The sequence below is a fragment of the Jaculus jaculus genome, chromosome 1, assembly GCF_020740685.1.
Source record: "Jaculus jaculus isolate mJacJac1 chromosome 1, mJacJac1.mat.Y.cur, whole genome shotgun sequence".
NCBI classification, from domain to species: Eukaryota; Metazoa; Chordata; class Mammalia; order Rodentia; family Dipodidae; genus Jaculus; species Jaculus jaculus.
In genome coordinates, this window is record NC_059102.1 from 191172849 (window position 1) to 191195763 (window position 22915).

Consider the following 22915-nt stretch of genomic DNA (forward strand, 5'->3'; position numbering starts at 1 on the left):
AGCTCCAATAAATAAATAAATAATAAAATTTTAAAATTTGAATTTTATCTCAATCTGGATTCTGAATCTTGGATCCAACTTATTAACAACTAAAGTAGGAATGACTGTAACATGCCCTTGTCTTAGTTGTTGATCCCAAAAGACAAAGTCACTAACTGAACACTCTATCCTATAATAGACATGACATGCTCCATTAGCAATTAACATTTGGAGGAATTTCCTCAAACAGATACAAATTCATCAGAAAAAAAAAGCAGTCTTGTCAAACATCTTGTTGAAAACTAGATGTACAATTGCAACAGTCAACAGAAATTTAACAATTGTACCTTTGTGACTGAGTCTTTGTACCCTAAGAAGATATCAGTTCAAACTGACAGCTTAATCACCTTCTTAAAAAAAAAAAAAAAAAAAAAAAGATGAATTCCCAAGAGGCCATAGTTCACCCAGCAATGACACTACATTTTCAGGAGGAAGAGGCCATGTGGGGAGGTGTGACTGTTTTTAAATAATCTACCTTATTCAAAGAGAATTAGTCACTTAGAAGGTATTACCATTGTGAAAATAGTTCTAGAATTCCTCTACTTAAGATTTTTCCCTCAAAGCTAAAGGCAAATCCTTGTTATTTGAGAGGGACTTTGAGGACCAGCGAACAGTCAGTTCTAAAAGTGGAGAGAAAAACCTTTCAAAGAGCCATTGTCCTATGCTGGGTTTATCTGGATCGTCACCCAACTGAAGTCAACTTGCTGTCACAGTTGTTATTTCAACTTAGCAATGTTCTCACTGGCTGCCACTTCCCCTAACACGCTTAACTGCCACTCTGCAGTCGCTCACTCAGAAGTAGAAAGGCTCCATCCGAGATTATCCCCCAGTGCCTACGTACAGCTCAACTGAATGTCTGCCAAGATCTAGACAAGCACAAAGACTGAATCTCTCCCTGCCAGGAACACTGCAGACGTGGAATGGTGCTGCCAGTGAAGATACTTCTTCCCTCCCGAGCGAGCGGATAAGGGCGTGGGGCGGGACTGAAGTTGCTTTAGCCAAGAAGAGAGATGAATCACACTTGGAGGTTAAGAACACACACTCCGGGTCCTGTGGGGACTGACATTTGCGTTCTGAGCTCTGCTGTGAGTCCTGGCGATGAGACGTTGTAAACCTTCTTGCTCTATATTTCTGTTTCCTCATTTATAATGAAGATAATAAAAGGTATTTACCCAAGAAAGTTATTGCAAAGATTAAATAAAAGTTAATTGCAGTTAGAGCATGGCACATGATAAGAATTCAGTTAGCTACTACAAGTCCATGTGTTCCACAAGCTCTCTTCTGATTTTATTTTAACTCTCCAGAGAAGCACAGATTGTTATATTTTGTAGTCATCATTTCTGTACCATTTCCACTGTTTATAAGCAAATGTTAGACTGTGGATTTTATGCAAGCAGGAATTTTGCTTTCATGTCCAGTCTTTCTAGCTCTGGAACAACATTACAGCATACTGTGGAGCTTAATTAGTATTTTCTGAAAGGGTAGCTGAATCTATCTTCCTTTCTCTGCCTCTGCCATCTCTTAAGGTTGCTCAAGTGGTTTAGGTAAGGCAGGGGGGGGGGATGTAATCCAGGCAGAGCACTGAGCACTGTCTGACACACAGATACATAGCCATTGAATGGCACTACTATGTTCACAAGGGTTCAAGCAAGTTGACAGGGAGGACATAGGAGATATGTATGGGCAAAAATATGGGGCAAATGATTTCTCTTTCTCAGAACTGGGTGTCTAGGGGAAAAACAGATAAACAAATAAATTAGGTTCACAGGATAATATGATAAAATAAAGAACCAGGTCAGAAGGGTATGGGAAGCTTTTCTAACTGGTTTTTAAAAGAAGACCTATGGGGTTGGAAAGATGGCTCACTAGTTAAGGGGGCTTGCTTGCAAAACCTGAAAGCTGGGTTCAATTTCTAAGATACCCATGTAAGCCAGATGCAGAAAAGTGGTGCAGGTATCTGGCATTCATTTGTAGGAGCAAGAGTCACACACACACACACACACACACACACATTTTTTTTTAAGTAAGTAAAATCAGTGGTAGAGGAAAAATATCATAGACATATACATCAACTTTTGTCAAGGCCTTGAGGAAGACAAGGTCTGGGTTTTCCTTAAAGAAACAAGGAAAGTGAGCTGGAGTGCATGACCGTGAGTTAGGCAGACATCTGAGTGCACTAGGGTTGTACAATTCCATGTAGGTCATGCTGAGAATGTAACTAAGCTAGCTAAATTATTTGAATGACTTGAAGAGCAGGGATCTTACACATCACAATAGATGTTTAAATGATTTGACTGCTCTGAGATGATTGAAGATAGGTCTTGTATATTACTTACATGCACAGTCTAGCCAATGCAGTGAGAAGGGCAGAGGAGGAGCCATGGATCAGCTGTGGACAGAATTTCTCAGCACACACCCCAAAATTTGGAGGCATCATTTCTCATGGACTAAATTAACACTGATGTATAAAACCAATGTTGTCCTGTGAAAAATCCTACCTGCCAAAGAAGTAGAAATGGGCAGGTACCTAGAGAGCTTAGTCCCTTGACGCTGATCGGAATGCTGCCTGCATTTGCTCAGAAACCAATGACAATCATCAGCAGAAAGGTCCTACATGATTTGTCTTCCAGATTCTATTTGACAGCTCCAAAATATCTGAAAGATAGTCATGTGTCGACCCTGTTCTTCCCCACAATTATAAGAGATGGTAAAGCAGATGTTGTCATTACTCATCTTATCCTGTTCTCTTTTTCTCCAGTGTATTCATTTTATAGATAAAAGTCTCAAATCACAGAAAAATTAAGTGACCTTCAAAGACCTGTCAGATCTAAAACTTGAATCAAAAACTCATCTCAGGGCTAGAGTGATGGCTCAGCATTAAGCAGCTTGCCTACAAAGCTTAACAACCTGGGTTCAATTCCCCAATATCCGTGTAAAGCCAGATACAAGAAGTGGAGCATGCATCTGGAGTTCATTGGCAGTGGCAAGAGGCCCTGCCATGCCCATTTATACTTCCCCCCACCTCTCTTTCTCCTTGCAAATAAATTAAATTAAATTTTAAAAAGTTCTCATCTCAGAAAGCCATCATTGACTCCATATTAGACACAACAGGCATTGAATATGAAGGAGTCCTCCCTTAGAAAAGCACCCTCAGGCTGGAGAGATGGACTAGTAGTTAGAGGCACTTGCTTGCAAAGCCTGCTGGCCTGGGTTCAATTCCCCAGTACCCACATGAAGTCAGATGCACAGAGTAGCACATGTGTCTAGACTTCTTTTGCATTTGTAAAAGGGCCTGGAATGCCTATTCATATTCTCCATCTCTCTCTCTTTTTCTCACTCTTAGATAAAATACTTTTAAAAAATTTTTGTTTATTTTTTATTTATTTATTTGAGAGTGACAGAGAGAGAGAGGGAGGGAGGGAGGCAGGCAGGCAGGCAGAGAGCGAGAGAGAGAATGGGCGTGCCAAGGCTTCTAGCAACTGCAAACGAATTCCAGGCACATGTGCCCCTTTGTGCATCTAGCTAATGTGGGTCCTGAGGAATCGAGCCTCGAACCGGGGTCCTTAGGCTTCACAGGCAAGCACTTAACCGCTAAGCCATCTCTCCAGCCCAGATAAAATACTTTTAAAAAGCACTCTCTTTTAACATATATCACATGGAAATTTACTGGTTGGAGTCATTGAGTTTTCTTCTCATCCAAGTTTGGACTGAGTATCTAAACCTAGATGCTCCATAGACATCTCCAATTTATTTGCCTAAAACAGAAACCATGACCATTCTAGTTTCTGATCCTGTTCCTCTTTCATATTTCCAGATTCAGTGCTTATTTTTCCCTCTAGTCACTACCTTAACCTGAATATCTCACTAATCAAATAACCCTCAGACCAAGTCCCCAATCACCTCCAACTCATCCCTATTACTACTTTTTTTTTTTATTAATTAGTTTTGTACTCAGGGAATACAGTCAAGTTTGTGCCATTGTTAGCCTCCTCCCTGTCCTCCGCCCTCCCCCTGTCCCCTACTTGTTGAGGTATATAGGTCATGCATTGTGGAGTTAGCCCTCAGTTATGGGTAGGAGGAAATGTCTCTGTGTATCATGACCCAACATGTGGCTCTGACTTTCTTTCTCACCCCTCTTCCACAAATTTCCCTGAGCTATGTTGGGTTCATTTTAGGTCTGCTTCAGTGATGAGGTCTTGGGAGCTTCTGTGTCTCTGGATATCTAATTTGATAGGAATTGATTGTTCTCTGTGTCGATCTCCTTCACCCTTGTGCTGGTACCAGGTTGACCAAGAAAACAGTACCCTTGCTTGTTTTGCCAATTATTCTGAGTTTCAGCTGGGGCCCTTTTGAAGTGTGATGGGGTGGTTCTCTACTTAGGATCTGCATCTATCTGAAAAAGAGAAGCAGATTCACCAATGGAGAGTGAAGTTAGCACCAGATAAATGGGATAACCCTTACTTTTTTATAGAGAATTTTATAGGTGTAGGCCTTCTTGTAGCCCATGATTGGTGGGAGCTTAATAATGGAGAGCCAGCTTATGTTTGGATATGGTTCTGACTTGTTTCCCAGCTCCAGCTATGGGTCCTATAACACTGAGGGGATCAGTTAGCCAAATCAAGAGAAGTTGTTTTCCTACCATGGCTCTATGCCACTATTGCACTTGTGTAAGCATCATGACAGGTTTTTTGCTGCTAAGTAGGTGAGACCATGAGTTGCTTGGACAGATATTGGTCATTTTCCCCCAGTCACCCATGTAACACCTTCTGGCACTAGACACACTGACTGTCTGGGGACTGACTATCTTCCAGCTTCCAGTCATGTCATTCCATGTTACATATCAACCACATATGGTGTCTTCAGTAGAAGGGTCTTAACACTAACCTTTGGTGGATTGTCAAGTACTCTGACAGAAATCTCTCATTCTTTTAGGAAACCTTGTAGGTCTCTCTGATCAAAAGCTCATTGTGAATGATAGCCACCGGCTGGTACTGGGATTTACAGGTCAGTGCTCATAAAGAGATGGAAGAAAAAGATAAGTAATATAAAAGAGTTAGAGAGAAGAGAGAGAGAGAGAGAGAAGCTGTAGAAGATTAAGGTCAGTCTTCACCATACCCTTTACAGTGCCTTGTGACTCAGGTGTTCCCTCTAAGGGCCTGGTGAAGGTTTAACCATTTGGTCTACCTTTTAGGATGTAGAATTTTATGGTACCATTGCCTTTTGGGTCCAGATTTGTGTCCCCTACCCCCACCCTTTCCCTCCCCACCCACCCTATTGTCCAGTCCTCCAGATGCTTGCTGGATATGTTGGCATCTTGGGTAAACTCAGGTTAGGTGCTGTAGATGAGTGAGACTATGCGGCAATTATCTTTCTGTGATTGGGAAAGTTCACTGAGAATGATGTGTTCCAGGTTCAACCATTTTCTTTTGCACTACCTAAAGTCTTGATTCATGCTGAAGCCCCCCATTATTTACTCATGCTATAGTCCAATGCCTTCCTCCATGGTACCCTAAATACCACTCTTTAATTTATTCATCCTCCACTGACCACTGCACAATACTTTTGTGTAAAATCTAGTCTGTACATTGTATCCAAATCTCTTCATAATGTGACCTTTTCCTTCTTCTTGGAGATCATCATCTATAATTCTCTACCACATCACATGAAATGACTTGCTGGTCCCCAGAATATGATCTAGCCCTCCATCATTTGCCAACAACCCCATCCCTCTGGCTTCCTCACTCTTTGGACCCATAAGGGGTGGACCTGGCTCAGTACCACTGGATGTTCTGACCATGCGGAACCCTTTGAGCTCAGGCACGTGTACAGTGATTATCTTTCCTTCTTGCCCCATCTCTTGTCACCCTAGGGCCTCCTGACTTCTCCGTTTTTATATCTTCTTTTTATGTCACATTTATATTATATTTATTATCTTCATTATTTATTGTCTCTGCTCCAATGCCTCACTTTTATACTTATCCTTAGAAGGTGAGACCCAAAACTTTGAAAATATTAGGTAAAGACATGGGGGAAACATTCAAGATTTAGCACAAGCGATGACTTTCTGAGTAGGACTCCAATAGCTAAGAAGATAATGGCAAGACAGATGGGATTGCTCCAACTTCAAAAGCTTTTGCACAGCAAAGGAAACAACTACTGGAATACACAGCCTACAGAATGGGAAAGAAATTTTTGACAACTATTCACTTGGTAAGATTAATATCCAGAATATACAAGAGCTCAAACTAAACACCAAAAGAACAAATAATACAATCAATAAATAGGTAAAGAAATTGAACAGACAATTCTCCAAAGAAGTACAAACCACCAAGATTTTCTACTTAGTCGTCAGGAAAATGCAAGTCAAACTACATTGAAATTCTATCTCACCCTCAGCCCAAACAGCTATCAATAACAAAACAAATGACAACAAATACTGGCAAGGACATAGGGAAAGAGGAAAACACACACTGCTGGAAGAATGTAAATTATTCCATCTGCTATAAAAATAAGGATGGGGGTTTCTCTAAAAATCCTAAAAATATAACTACCATATGATTTAGCTCTGTTGCTCCTGAGTATTTGCCTAAAGGAAGCTTAGTCAACATACTAGAGAGTAGTTTCCTCATCCATGTCTATTGTTGCAATGTTCGTAGTAGCCAAGATATAGAAAATAGACTACACACTCATCAACTGATGAATTTATAAAGAAAATGTACTATGTATAAACAGTTGAAGTTTACTTAGCCATAAAGAAGAATGAAATTCTGTCATTTGCCAGGACATAGATAGGAATAGAGGTAAGCAAAAGAAGCCAGACCTGGGCAAATATCATGCTTTCTCTCATATGCTGAATCTAAATTTGGCAAATAAAGACATGAAAATAGGAGGGGCATATCAGATAGAAAATGCAGTTTAGGTCTTCTGAACTTGGGCCACTTTACACAATATAATTCTTGCCATATCTATCATTTCCCTGCATAGTTCATAATTTCATTTTATGTACCACTGAGTAGAATATCATTGTGTATGTATATACTACATTTTCTTTTTTTTTTTCTTTTCTTTTTTTTTTGGTTTTTCGAGGTAGGTTCTCACTGTGGCTCAGGCTGACCTGGAATTCACTATGTAGTCTCAGGGTGGCCTTGAACTCTCGGTGATCCTCCCACCTCTGCCTCCCGAGTGCTGGGATTAAAGGCGTGCGCCACCACGCCCGGCTATATACTACATTTTCATTATCCTTTATCTGTTGATGGGCATCTAGGCTGATTCCAGTTCTTAGCTATTGTAAAGAAAGCAGCAACAAACATGGATATGCAAGTATCCTGTAGTAGAGTGTGGAGTCCTCGGGGAATATGCCCAAGAGTTGTATAGTTGGGTTGTATTGGAGTGCCACTTCTAATTATTTGAGATAGCTCCCTCATATCTATATGCATATATAAGGGGAATAAAGGAGAAAATTAGAGGAAGGGCAATGAGGAGGAGGGAATCTTGGGAGAAGAGGGGGCAGGAGAATTTACTGAAAAATGGTATTGAAAATGACAGAATCAATGATACCTAAATCTCTCTATGCTAACTGAAAAGATGAAAAGAAAATAGAAGGGGTACTATTGGGGAGGAAGAAGGGATCAGCAGAAGAGGCAGGGGCACAAGAAAGGTGTATGTGGAAATATGAATGGAACCCATTACTTTGTATAATTAGTAGGTACCAGCAAAAAGAGGGGAAGAAGATAGTGTAGAATAAGAAGGGTTTTTAAGTTCTTTGATATATCTCAGTATCTAAAATAGTGCCTGGCAAGTAGGAGCTGTCCAATATAGATTTTGGATTTTCGTTTGGTTTTGGCTTTTTGAGGTAGGGTCTCACTCTAGTCCAGGCTGACCCAAAATTTACTATGCATTCTTAGGATGGCCTTGAACTCACAGTGATCCTCCTGCCTCTGCCTCCCAAGTGCTGGAATTAAAGGTTTACACCACTACACAGCAAAATATCATTTTTAAATAAACCAAATGCATAATGTTCACGTTATTTTATGTTCACCTTCTTCTTCACCTTCACTGACTTTATTTTACTCCAAACATTTATTGTTTACCTATTTTGTATCCTCCATTTGTTGGTCTAGAGGATATCCTTTGGTTATCTTTCTATGACTTTTTCTTAATATAATCTAAAAATTAAAAATAAAAGGTACTTTATAAATATCTGTAGAGGCCTGAATAATGTAGTCTAGTAAAAATAAGCAAAACAACCCTACCAAGTTGGTCTTTATTTCACAAAGCTCACAAGATAACTATATGTCAACCTAAACACATGGGTCAGCTACAAACTCTGAGCATAGTTAGGCACCAAAGCTCATTTCATAGCCTTAGATTTCTTTTGTTACCCAAGTCCTTTTGCTTAAAGTGGAAGGTACTGTTATGCAATGTGGATAACTGGTTGAGTCAGAAGATAATTTTTCAAATTCTATTTTTCCAGGGTTTCAGAAAATACAACTTAATGTTGAATAGCTGGTCTCAGACCAGATGGTTAGTACATTCTGATTTTCAGAAATGGGGCTGCTTTATAACTAAAAATAAATGAGGGGAAAGGGAAACTATGACATAGTTACTCATACATAGGGCATTTCCCAGCAATTTTACATTTAATTCATTTATTTATTTGCAAGAAAAAAAGGGAGTAAGGGTGGGGGGACCCGGGCCTCTTGCCACTGTAAACAAACTTCAAATGCACATGTATCTGGCTTTACATGGGTATTGGGGAATTGAACCCAAGTTGTCATCTCTCCCAGCCCCTTATCTACACTTTCTAAATGAGTAAGCTAAGGTCCATAGAATTAAATAAGTACAAAATAACATAGCAAGTAAGTGGACTGACTGTAATTTATCCAAATTCCCTTAGAAATCCTAGACTTTTTGTTTGTTTGTTTGTTTGTTTGTTTTGTTTTGTTTTTTGAGGTAGGGTCTCACTCTAGCCCAGGCTGACCTGGAATTCACTATGGAGTCCCAGGATGGCCTCGAACTCACAGCAATCCGCCTACCTCTGCCTTCCGAGTGCTGGGATTAAAGGCGTGCACTACCACGCCCGGCTAGAAATCCTAGCCTTTTTACCCAGTGCTATGCTGTCCTTTCAGCTGTGTGCTCTCTCAGCCTCAGAGTCCTCTTTCCATAAGATGTGCACTCATGACTATTTTATTACCTTTGCATCTTTGCTCTTTCACGACCTCAAGCACAATCTGCACTGTTTTCTACAGCTCACTCATTCTTTTAAAGCTCAGGCTTTGTGTAAGTATGAAAACCAGTAAGTATCATCAGATGTGGAATGCCAATCAAACCCATGGCCAGCTTTGAAGCTATGTGATTTTCAATGTGCTTCCTGAAACATCCCATCCATACTTGCCTGCATACACTGACTGGCTGGCACCGGGAATTGATGATAGAAGACAATTCAGTAATCCTGGTTCTGAACTTAGATATTTACTGCTCAATACCATCTTGTTTTCTTAGATAAAGAACAAAATAATAAGTCTTTAAAAAAGGAAAAAGAAAACAAGGAACAAGTGCATCTAGAGCAGATGGAAACAGCCAGGGTTATTGTTGTGCCTTCCCTCAGGACTTGAACAATCTAGTCAAAGGCAGAAAATGAACATCTTTCATCATTTGTGGAAGATTGTCAGGACATCAAATGGCCAAAGTACTCAGAAGTCTATTCAACTGTACTCCATTCTGTTAACAGCCGTCACTGTCAGGAGGGATGTTTCTCAAGGGAAGGAGAAAGGGCTGTCATGGAACAAAGGACATACTTAGAGAATGATTACTCAGTCCGGTGACCTAATTTCAGCCACGAAAAGCATCAGTAAAGACATTTAGCCATCCAAAAGCTTGCCTTAGCAAAAGCAAATAGCTGGCAATTATGTAGTCCCAAGGTCAAAAGTGACAGATGCATGCTAGGGAAGGCTGATATGGTCCCAGAAGCCTCACGTCTGTGGTGCGCTGGACATTCCAGAGACAAGGGTGAGAAACACTGTTGCTCGCTGGGCATGGTGGTGCACGCCTTTAATCTCAGAACTCGGGAGGCAGAGGTAGGAGGATCACCAAGAGTTCAAGGCTACCCTGAGACTATATAGTGAAATCCAGGTCAGTCTGAGCTAGAGTGAGACCTTACCTCGAAAAACCACAAAAATAAATAAATAAATAAAAACCACTGTTGCTCTACTCAAAGTGCAGAGGGTATCTAGTCTGACACCCTGTCATTTGTATCTGTCACCAACAACAAACTTTGGAATAAAGTACTCATTTTATGGCTGGGAGAAATATTAGAGATTTGCATAAGCCACTCCTTCATGCTATCCTTCTTCAACATAGATAAGTGTAAGGAATTCCATTCATTTCCCAACTTTTATGAGAATACAAAGTATAAGTTCTGGATTGTTCAGGGCCATGCTAGATTTGCATAGCCTGTCTATATTGCTACACCCAAGAATACACCTGTGCTTGTCAGAACAAGTGTTCTTACATGGGATCTGGGAAAACAGGATCACTTTATGGTTCAGAAATGAATGTTCAAAACAAATGGAATGTTCAGAAGCTCTGGTTTGGCCTTTTCCTGTGTGCTGGCATGCACAAGCTGGTGAAGGAAAGAGAACAGACACATTCTACTTCTTTCTTTTCGTGTTGTTTAGGTTTCATGGGAATATGTGTTATTAAGGGGAAATGGAGCATCTGGAGGTCCCAACTGAGCTATTGATGAAGGTAATGATGAGAAAATGCAGACAGTGAAGAGGGAAAGAAAGTTCATGAAGCAAAGAAGGTTAAGACTTAACAGTTAACACAGAATATCCCTTACATTTTCAGAATCTTCTTTTTTAAAATATATTTTTATTTATTTATTTATTTATTTATTTATTTATTTATTTATTTATTTATTTACTTGAGAGAGAGAGAAAATGACACAACAGGGCCTCCATGCACTGCAAATAAACTCTAGAACCAAATGCCCCCTTGTGCATCTGGTTTATGTGGGTCCTAGAGAATAGAACTGGGTCCTTTGGCTTTGCAGGCAAACCCCTTAACCACTAAGACATTTCTTAAGCCCACATTTTCAGAATCTTCCAAAGGGCATGTGGTATGGCTCAGTAATAGAACAGTAGGTTAGTGTGCCTGGGGTCTTGGCCTGAAATCCCAGCACTTCAAACAAAGGAAAAGAGAAAAGAAAGGAAGGAAAAGAATGCTCTTTGAAACAAACAAACCAGATCCATATAGCTAAGATATTACTAATTGAGCTGGGAGCTTTCAGAAATGCTGAGGAGTAGAGGTAAAGACAAGAAAAGAGAATGCTCCCTAAAGAGCCATAGAGGCCAGAAGAAATCTTCCTACCAAGCATCCATGACCTCAAGAAAAAAAGACCAAGGTGGGGGATGGTGAGGGTATGGCCTCAGTCCTAGAATCTTCCACCTCCACCCCAGAGGAAGACTTTCTCCAGTCTTTGCCTTGAGTCAGATAGCAGTGGAGCTAATGAAGCAGGATATCTGATGGTAAGGAGATCTCAGGCTCCCTGTGTGTTAGGACCACAAATGTATAAGAAACTCAAACTTTTCCTCTAGGGGCTGGAGAGAGGACTTAGCAGTTAAGGCACTTGCCTGCAAAATCTAAGGACCCATGTTCAATTCTCTAGATCCCACATTGGCCAGGATCCCACCTTGGCCAGACTCACAAAAGTGAGGCAATTGCAAAGTCGCACATGCACACTAGGTGGCGCAAGCATCAGTTGCGAAGGCTGAGGCTCTGGCACACCAATTCTCTCTCACACTCACTCTCTCTTAAAAAAAAAAAAAAAAAGAAAAGTAAAGAAAGAAAGAAACTTTGCCTCTAAGGAGAGCAGAAGAGGATAGGAATCTTTGTATTAGGCATAGAGTTTTTTTTTTTTACACTAAAAACAGAAACTCAGGAAGTAAATTACAGGCATGTTTCCTTTCTTCTTCCTTATTCCTCCTCCCCTTCTCACAACGATATACTGCGCAAACATCCCAGTTCTAAAAGGACATTAAATATTGGTTTGAATGAGAATGAGTCTTTAAATCCAGGAACAACCCATAAATGTTTACAAAGGGTGGCTGATAAACTCTTACTTTTAAAAGCTCTTAAAGGAAGTTGCTGAACCTCCTAAATATCTCCTAAATTGAATAATAAAACATTACTTGATTCCAGGTAAGGAAGACCTTTTCCTTCCACGGTGCTTTCTCTTCCTACAGTGCAATGAAAGAGGGTGTGTGTTAATAGAACCTGGTAAGACAATGAGCTTGCTTACTACTTCAACTCGATGCCCTGCAAGGGAGCACTTTTCATTTACTGAGCTGTTAATTGCTTAGGCATTTTGTTGTTGTTGTTGTTTTCTAAGTACATAGTACCTCCTTCTTTGTACAGAAAACCACCAGAACCACATAATTGCAACACCTGAAACATCAAGAAAGGATTGAGGACACTAGAACTTGAGGGCTAACAATTTTAACTTTTTAAAAAATATTTATTTGATGGGCTGGAGAGATGGCTTAGCGGTTAAGCGCTTGCCTGTGAAGCCTAAGGACCCCGGTTCGAGGCTCGGTTCCCCAGGTCCCACATTAGCCAGATGCACAAGGGGGCGCACGCGTCTAGAGTTCATTTGCAGAGGCTGGAAGCCCTGGTGCGCCCATTCTCTCTCTCTCCCTCTATCTGTCTTTCCCTCTGTGTCTGTCGCTCTCAAATAAATACATAAAAATGCTTTAAAAAAAAAAAGAAAAGAAAATATTTATTTGAGAGAAAGAGGGAAAAAGAGAGAATGGGTGTGCCAGGGCCTCCCACCAATACACACAAATTCCAGATGCATGTACCACTTTGTGTATATGGAGTTAAATGTGTACTAGGGAATCAAACCCAGACCAGCAGGCTTTTTATTCAAGTCCCTTTAACCGCTGGGCCATCTCTCCAGCTCAAATTTGACTTTCAACATTCAGCTTCGCCTGTGTATCACTTGTCCCTATCACCTCATTCATGTTCTGAAGAGGACAGCTGAGCAACCTGGCGCTTTCACTCCTATTTATTTTCTATTTGCCTTTCCCACTAGACATTCAACTGAAAGTCGAGAAAATTGGCTCTTCTCCATGTGTGTGTGTATGTTCATATCATGTTTCTCCCCAGATAGCTTTATTATTAGATACCTGACAAGTAGTCCCACATACTTATCTTCAGAATCTGAATATTCAACAAAATGCTCACCACATAACATTAAATAAATGGATTAATTTTGTAAAAAAAATGAATTTTTTTAAAAATTTTATATTGAACCTTCCTGGAGATTGTAGAATCTATAAAACCAACTATTGTCTGATGTGATCTGGTCTATTTAGACTCTGAGTATATAAACAAATATCTGACATATTCTGGGCTCTAATCATTCACCATATATTATGTTCATCTTTTCTTTCTCATCTCTCCAGGACAGAACGTTATTTCACCCCGTGAGTAACAGCTGCATGGACTCCAACCCTGCCGAGAAGAAGATTTTCATGGCCAGATGTGACCCTCTCTCTGAGACTCAACAGTGGATTTTTGAACACATTAACATGACTGTTTTAGAAAAAACTAGCCACTATGGTAGCTCATAGAAAGAAAGGAGGGAAGAAGAATAGTTCCCTACTAATGCTGAACTATATCTTCACTGGCGTCTGGGTCAAAGGAGTCAGGAATAATACGTCCTAGATCCAAAAAGCCTGGGTTAAAGATCTGCAGATGCCATGTCACCACAGGTTGTCTTGAACAACTTCCTGCATCTGAGGAACTTGGCTGAGAACCTCACCAGCTGCTTCTGAGAACTCAAGACTAGCAGTTCCCTTGCTGGCCAAGGGAAAAGATTATTTAGGGACTTTTCACCACAACTGCTGAGTTAACAAATCCTAGCATTTCTCAGGTCAAATCCTGCAGTAGTGAGTAGCTATGAATGGATCCTATTCGCCGGGTGGGAGGGGGGTGGAACAGAGTGCATGACTGCTCTGGTAACCTGAGGACCGCACACAGGTTTAGAACCAGCTGCGCTTACGGGGTGAGCCGTGCTCTCTGGTGCCATTCTCTGACCAAGAATGGGTTACGCAGGTTTAACCCATACAAGTGCTGCAGATGATTTTAGAGTGTTCATACTATTGTTTTCTTTTGTTTTATGTTTAATTAAGGGTGCCACCTCTAAGAATTAAAGGACATTCTCTCACTTATGTTCGCCATCCCTTTAGAATGTTACCTAAGTTTCTGGAGGCTCATAAAAGTCCACACCCCATAAATTAGCTGAAGTTCTAATTCAGTGCCCATGTATGAATCCAGTAAAAAACAACAACCATGCTACCCAGTTACTCGAAAGAAAGATATCGCAGAAGCAGCAAAATGCCATAAGCAGGAGAAAAAATGCCCTTGGCAATCTATTTTTACTTTTCTATTATTTTTACAATTTTAAAAGTCTGATGTTTGTCCAGTCATGATTTTTTATTAAGGAAGGCAATGGAGTGAGGTTGATGTAATTTGTTTAGGCAATTCTTGAACCCAAATAAATCTACACTCCAAATGACACATGAAAATGGCTTCATTCACTTCTATGCTATTTCATCAGTGCTGTGAACTTAAAGGTGGTTTTACTTAATTATTAGTTTTGGAATTTTTTTTTCTAATGTCGATAATAACAATGTTGTTCCTTTATTTGGAAGCTCACAAACAGAATTACCACTAATAAAATGCTTATGACACTACTTTCTGCTAATGGGGCAATATTTCAGGGGTTCTTAAAAAGGGGATAATTCAAAACTCAATAGACTATTTAGTCCTTAAAAGATTTTACTTCTTAATAATGATGAGGAAGAATATACAGGTATCAAGATGGGTCTCTAAAGAAAAAAAAATCAGGTTCACTACACAGTTCTCAAGTTTTCCTGGGTACAAAGTCGTTTTTATTGCTTTTTTAGCTTGACTTTTTTTTTGTTTTTTAATTTTTTTTCTTTTATTTGGGAGAGAGAGGGAAAGAGAAAGAGGCAGAGAGAGAATGGGTGCACCAGAGCCTTCAGCAGTTGCAAACAAATGCCAGACATGTGCGACCCCATGTGCGATATTGCACACTTGCATCACTGCGTCTCATATGGAACCTGGAGATTTGAACATGAGCTCTTAGGCTGTGCAGGCAAGCACCTTAACCACTAAGCCATCTCTCCAGCTCTCAGCATGATGTTTTTGTTAAGAATTTATGTCAACTTAGATATAGACCTATGGATTTTAGGACTGGGGAGACCCAGAAGATAGAATTCTTTTTTTCATTTGTTTTGTTTTGAAGACAAGCAAAAGGCCAGAGAAACTCAGCTCCTGGCAGGGTGGGCGGGTCTTCTGACATTTAGTTCTGTTTGTTTCCTGTGCTCTTGCTATGTGGCCCAAGGTGGTTCTCATTACTTCTATTTAACTTGGAATTTGCAGTCACTAGGTATGCTTCCCTAGGGATGTCCACAAAGGTATTCAGACACCTTAATATCTTAAGCCTCTTCTTGTAAACATGCATGATTTTAATTATCTCCTCAAAATCTAATCAAAATTGTTCAGGTAAACTGCCTTGCTAATAGCTGGGAGTTATATTGTTATATTTGCCAAGTTTTCAAGGATTCTTTTGAACAGTTATACTTCATAAGCCTACTATCACAGAAGATATTTTGTATAGGCCAAGTAGTCTTGAAGCATTCAGGATGCGCAACAAAGGAAATCAATAATGGGAAATTAACCTGTGTGTTGAACAATTCTAAGGAGTGGGTAAAGATTTATCACAAGTGTTCAGAGAGCAACCTGGCAGAGAATTAGATGAGCCTGTAAAAATTCACATTATGTCATTACACAGTTGATTGCTATTTACAATTGTAAGAGACAACCCTGGGTTCTGCATCCTGAATAGCCCAGATTTGCAATGGTCTCTTAGGATGTGATAATCACGGTTGCCTAGCCAGGCAATGTCCCTGAGAAAGCCCAAGTATTGCATTATTTTAGTGTGACACATAATCATCAGCTAAGATTGGTTTCCTACCCTGAGTAAATGATTATTAAAAATAAAACTAATTTTAAAAAGCAGAAGGACACTTGATACACTAAGTCCAAGATTAAAACTTCAGTGAAGCCATAGGTAAATGTGTGCACATGTAGACCATACACAGAACAACATGGAACCTAGAGGATCTGCCCCTGAGTAGAAGGCATAGCAACCAAGAGGCCTAGGGAAGGACATGTAACAGGTTTGCGGTGCTTCAGGAAAAGTCCTTAAACTCCAAAGCCTGAATTTTATATCTGTTTTTAACAAACAATTACAATGAAACAGACTGAAAAGGACAGTTTAAGAACTATTACATTTAGGCGGGAAGTCAGGGGAACTAGGAAGAGTCCTAAGGAAAGAGGAATGGATGGTCTGAGAGCCCATGTGGGAATTGAACACAAGCCTGGAAAAAATGTCAAAGGGGAGTTGTTAGATTTAAGAGAGGAAAAGAGAAGTACAAAGAGCTCCTGCAAGGTAGAGGGCAGGAGAGGTCAGGGAGCCCATGTGGCAGTAGGGATTGGGGTACCTCCCCCAACCACATAAGCCCACAGGGCCAAAGTGAGGGGCACTTACCAGAGCAGGGACCTGGAAGTGCAGGAGAGGTGAAGAGCCAGAAAGAGGCCTTGCCTATCTGTAAGGATCTATTTATAATCTTATTGTGGTGGGCTGTATTTTTAAGCTCAGGTGAGCATGAGATACAGCTGTTTGGTCTAGGCTAGGAACAGGCTCTGGAGAAGATGGCAGGAGAGCTGATTGCTTAGGCTGAACTCAGGTTCTACTGAAGCACACAGGCAAATGGTATTTCTCTTTGGGCCCTCTCTCCTTACTGGCTATCTATCTCCCCCTAAGACATATTTCCAGAACTAATGAAGGTCTGAGACTCTACTTCCTTGAAACATCATTCTGAAAAGTATAAAACTGTGTGTGTGCACTTTTCACTGGCTAAGACACTGAGCAGTCCCTCAGAGGACTATTGTGCCTGGAAATGAAAAGCTTTGAAAGTTACCAGATTATTCATCCTCTCGTTCATCAGAATGGAAGGCAAATTATAAAGTTTATCTGGCCACAGAAATTGCTACTTCTCCATCAGAATAAACAGTCTGGGGAGAAGTTAGAAGATAATTTTTAAAATCCTTTTTATGTATTTACAGAGAGAAAGCTATGTTGTTAAAACTAATTATGAACTAACTGTGGGATTTATACTTTTTACCAGACTGGATAAGTACCATGGCAATAATAATGTATTGGCTTCTATGTCTACTGTTAATTAGTTAAAACACTAATCTGATCACATGACTGTTTTTAAATGTATTCATTCTATCAGAAGCCTCCATGAATAATGAGAGCTCCAGGATTATTTTGTGAATTGATAACATAGAACTTTATATAATAAATGGATTACACAAATGCATTTATCATCAGTGAAAAAAGTGTTAGGCCCATTCTTTCCACTTTTCTTACAAAACATGAAACCAAATAAACTTGATTTGGTCCATCAACCATTTGTTTTAGTGGTAAGTATATGTTTTAAAAGAAAACAGCTGTCAAGATATAAGTATGCTTCTTTCATCCAGATAAAAAATTTCAATTTTTTTTCAATATTGGGAACTGAACTCAGGGCCTCAAATATAGTAGGTGAGTGCTCTACCATTAAGCATGTTCTCCAGCCTTATTTCAATCTTCTTATAACTGATTTCATAAGAAAAAAAGCAAAAAGGAATCTTTTTACTTGAAAACCCAGCACTATAAAGATAACAGATCCATCAAAAGAGTCAATGACACTTATAAGGCCTGTTGCCCAGCAATGACAGAGGCTCATATGTGTCATTATAACATTCCTGGCCCAGGTCCTCACACACTTCAAGACTCAGAAAACAGTTGATGGCAAAGCTGTCAGATGTGCTTTGAACTCTCTGACTTGAGTGATACAGAGTCTTTTCCTGAGGGTCAGTGGTACCTCTGCCCTCACATGCAGAGGAATGTTGTGTGTGTGTGTGTGTGTGTGTGTGTGTGTGTGTGTGTGTGTGTATTCAGAATTTAGGACTATCCTAAATAATATGACATTGAATATTGATTTATCCTTAGGGAGCTGCTTAGTAAACACTTGTTCTGGTTCTTAGCCTGACAAGAATATAAGGCTGCAATATACTTACATAAACAGGTGCTGGAGATATTCTGGAAGCAGGGCATTTAATATAAATCATGAAGAGGAACATTTCTAAGGGAAATGTTTCAAAGTGATTCCTTACAATCTTGGGAGTACACATAAATGGTGAGAAGCACACTGTAGCTCTAGATGTAGGTGTGTGCAGCCATTCTTTTCACCCCATGGACAAGTTCTACCTTTGCTGTCATCAGTCTCAGATGACATCTCTGACAGGAATTACTCTCCATGTGTGAAGCTGTGACTGAGGACCCTGAAGTGTGACCAGCAGCCAGTTGTTCCCACACTGCCGGCATTGGAAGATTGCTCTTTGATTTATGTCTATAGCCTTTGCTTGCAGAACTGGAAGCTGTTTGCAACTTTATTTGGGTGACTTGACATTGGCCTGAAGATTTTATTTGCATTCACTCCTCTCTGCACTTGACATTCCAGACTGGCGTGTCTGGTTCTGTATCCTCTCAGCAACTACAGCTCAGGCACATGTTTGATACTTCACAGAAACCTGGAGACATTGCTTGGATCCCTCCTACCCAAGGTCCTTCCCGCCAGCTTATTGCATAAGAGATTCCTGGGGTTTCCACAGTGCTTCATGCTCCACATCCATTCAGTGCGACAAAGTACAATGAGTGACACAGCACAGAAAGGCTGGCTATGTGTCAGAATCTTACTGCAAATGATTTTATTCTGACACCAGTCACCTTGGGGTGAGGGGCTTTCCATTACTAAGTAGTGGATATCCTGAGTTTCCAGGAATAGTTTTGGTGTAAGCCTTCTGGCCCTATGTAATTATTCATAGTGCCCACCTTTTACTCTTAAAAGTGACCTCATTTACATAACAAATTGCATGTTTGCCCTATTTATCTCACACCTGCCTGTGGAAGGTTAAGACTTCTTGTGCTTACTGGTGTGCTATGTAAGAAACTTGCTAGAAGCATCACTGCACTTCAAATAGACTGAAATCACTCTATTGATAACTGTTTATTGCATTCACCTGGTTATTTAAAATTACTTAATGGAAGATTTGTTATCAAGAATTCATAAATCTGCCTAACCCTTTTTTTGCTGAATTATGATAATTCTAATTTAAATGGGGTTTTTACACTTTTAAAATTTTACTTGAAATCAAATGTCATATTATACTTTTCCAAGATACAGATGGTAGATCCCCAACATGAATTAATAGACACATTAAACATTGCATCATGATAATATGTTCTATTTCATTACTGCCTTTGCTTTTCAAAACAATTTTATCTCATTCTGCCTCACAACTGCTTCTATAGTAGTAATATTAGTATCCTTATGGAGTTACTATATGACTCAATGTAAAGAAGTTTGCTAAGTCAAAATCATACAGTAAGTTACCAGTGTCAAGACCTTGTGATACCTTGAACCCTGCACCTTCCACTGTCCAGGGTACATCATATGTCATTATAGTGTCACTTATCTGCTGCAAAATTAAATGTGTGGCATTTTAGTGTGACACTGCCTCATCTTGAATCTGTGTTATTATGTTTGCTCTTCTTTGCACCTATGTTTTTGTTGGTTTTCCTACAAGCTTATTAAAGTAAAAACACCAGCCTAAATCCAGAATTAATCCTTCTTAATGAGATTTTCAGGGTAATTTTAAGAAAAGAAGTGATCAACTAAAGCTATTTGTCTAGCTGTGGATGATAGACCCTAAAGCAAATACTGTGTACTTTGTGATGATTAATGAGCTCAGTCCTCAGGAGACCAAAAAATAAAAAATACAACCATTATGCAGAGAATTTGCATGTACTTTGCAATAAAGCTCTACACTGACCTTATTTCCTAGGGCACTGTAGCTTACACCTATAATCCAGGCATTTAAAAGGGAGGCGAAGGCAGGATAGCCATAAATTCAAGGCTAGCCTGGGCTATATGGTGAATTGTAAGCCAGCCTGAGCTACAAGGTAGATACTCTAACTCAAACACACACACACACACACACACACACTTTCTTTCAATCATCTTATTTCTCGAAAGCCCTGCTATGTCTGTCTCTTACACAACTGAAGCTATCTTTCCATGGCAGTTTTTTCTGTTAGGGGTTCTTATTAAGATGATAGACTGTTGGATGATGTCATCTATTCACATTGCCAAAGAATGTACCAAACCCTAGGTGGAAATTTATTTCTCACAGTTCTAGAACCTGGAAAGTTCAAGATAAACATGAAGGTAGATTCAGTAACTGATAAGGGTCCAACTTCTGGTTTTCAGTCTGTGTCCTCACTGGCAAGAGAACTCTCTAAGATTTCTTGAAAAAGAACGAGCACTAATTATGAAGATTCTGCACACCTCCTCATGACATAACTGTTGTGCCAAGACCCCTGACCAGGAGCCAAGACCCCCAGTCACCCAGGAGTCACCCAGAGGACCACCACAGAAGTGGAGACACTCGAATGTAAAAGCAACAGGTTTCTTTTAATGTCAGTCTTAAGCAGGTTCTCTATCCACACAGACCAACGCAGAAGGAGTGGGAGAGAGCCCTGACCTTCTAAAAGTAGGGGTTTATAAAGGAAAAGAGTGGGAAGGGTACAAAGGGGTTGCATCACATTGCATCTCTTAAAATGATTGGTTCCAAGAAGGCATGTGCGGGAACATTTCTAGTTGCTTATCTCTGGTCAGCAGACTGCTTGCAGACCTATCTTTTGCAAGAGGCTGGAGGCCCCCATAGCTAAGTATTTCTGGAATGTCCTGTTGAACAAGTGAGTATGAGTTACAGAAGTAAAGGTCAGCATGTTAGTCAGCTAGTTCCTTATCTGAGCCCAGCCTGGGCTCCCCTTTTGCTCACAATGATTTGTCCTAAAATGGCAGTACCATTGTTTAATTATTCACGCATTATTTCTTTTTGGTCTCTCAATAACATATTCCTCAAATCCCCCATTCTAACATACTGACCTCGAAAATTAAAATTTCAACCTAGGAACTGAGGAGGTTACAAATATTCAGACCATACCACTAGGTTTTATCCCAAATTCAATAAATAAGAATTTCTGGAGAGGGTGCTAAGTAGATAATTGTGCAATCAAACAGATAATTAATTGCTTTCTACCCAGCTCTTAATTTCTCACCACCATTAAATCCAAGTTAATTCTCTGACATGGTTGTCTTGCTCAGGAATATGGGCTGCAGATGACTGGAAGAATGGTTGGTTGCAATCCAAAGCTAAATTTACTTTGAGAGGAATAAGTCCAAGAATATTTTATTTCCAAACTCCTCTAGCTTTTATTAGGGCAGTAGTTATTAAATTTTAGCCCTTAAAGCACCTGGAGGATTGTTAAAACTGACTACTGGTCTGAAACCCTCTGAGTCTCTGGTTCTTTCAGTATGACATGGGGTTTAAAAATTTATATTTTTAACAAGCTCTTAAGTGATGCTTACAGCATCTTCTTGGACCAACAGTCTCACCATCTTGAAAATATCTTTTTAAGGAAGATTTTATTAATGTTGAATATGCTTAGAAACCATTAACTGTATGTGAATATTATCTATTAGAAGTGATAAAAATGAGACTGGAAAAATGCCTGAATGGTTAAAAGCATCTGATGTGTAAACCTAACAACTAGAGTTCTAATCCCCAGAGCCCACATATAGATGAACACAAGTTGCTCTCATGTCTGTAATCCAAACACACCTAGGAAAATGGAAGGTGGAGTCAGAAGGATCCTGAAGCTCGAGGGCAATAGCAAAATCAATAAGGAAGTTCCTATTTCAAATAAGGTGAAAAGAGAGAACCAATGTCTTGAGGTGGTCCTCTGACCTACACACAAATACACAAATACACACACACACACAAAGAGGAGGAGGAGTGATAAAACCACAATTTACTGAAAATTCAAATGTGAATAACCACTCAAATATTTATTACAGCCAGAAGAAATTCCTGCCATAAAGGTCTGTAAAGCAAGATCATAAAACTGGAAAACCAAAATAGGCAGTATTATAGTCTCACTTAAACTTCTCAGTTAAATTTATGCTTATGCCCATAGACTAGTGCGGCTCTTACTTTTGGTCAGATATCAGTAACAAGTGGGGAGACCCAAAACTCATCAAGGTGCTGAGAAGAAATGACAGTTTATCACCATCAAGGCTCAGGGAACACTGTGGAAGAGATGACAGGTAAAAGCCAAAGGATGGGGAGGAATGGTTTGGAATGCTGTAATCTGGACACAAGGTGGCCATTGCATTCCTGACCTCGTAGCATCTGTTGTCACTGGCAAATATTGGGTCCATCAACATGTTGCTATGCGTGATGAAAGAGGACAAATAAATGGGACATGAAAATACAGAGGGACTAATTGGAAAGAGAGAGGGTTCAGTGGGAGGGGGCTGGGAGAGGCAGACAAAAGAAAACAATAGAAGGCCATTATGATCAAGTTACATTATGTACATGTATGAAAACTATCAACAAAATATATTTTTAATTCTCAATTAAAGTATAATTAATAGGTCAAGACCTTTACCTTAAATGCCTGACATGAAGCCTGTCATTAGTTATTAAATTATTGGGCTGGAGAGAGGGCTTAATGGTTGAGGCATTTGCTTGTGCAGCCTAAAGACCCAGGTTTGATTCCCCAGGACCCATGTAAGCCAGATGCACAAGATGGCACATGCATCTG

The 22915-nt window shown here is 39.9% G+C and overlaps 1 protein-coding gene across 2 annotated transcripts in view; it reads left to right on the top strand.

Moving 5' to 3' along the window:
• Positions 1 to 15058, top strand: part of Galntl6 (polypeptide N-acetylgalactosaminyltransferase like 6) — a 1388055-nt gene extending 1372997 nt beyond the window's left edge. For both annotated transcript variants that reach the window (XM_004657138.2, XM_045142386.1), the window contains exon 13: positions 13506 to 15058. In XM_004657138.2, the coding sequence (XP_004657195.1) occupies positions 13506 to 13673 (168 nt within the window). In that variant the 3' untranslated portion in view covers positions 13674 to 15058. The remainder of the gene's footprint in view (positions 1 to 13505) is intronic.
• The last annotated feature ends 7857 nt before the right edge of the window (positions 15059 to 22915 follow it).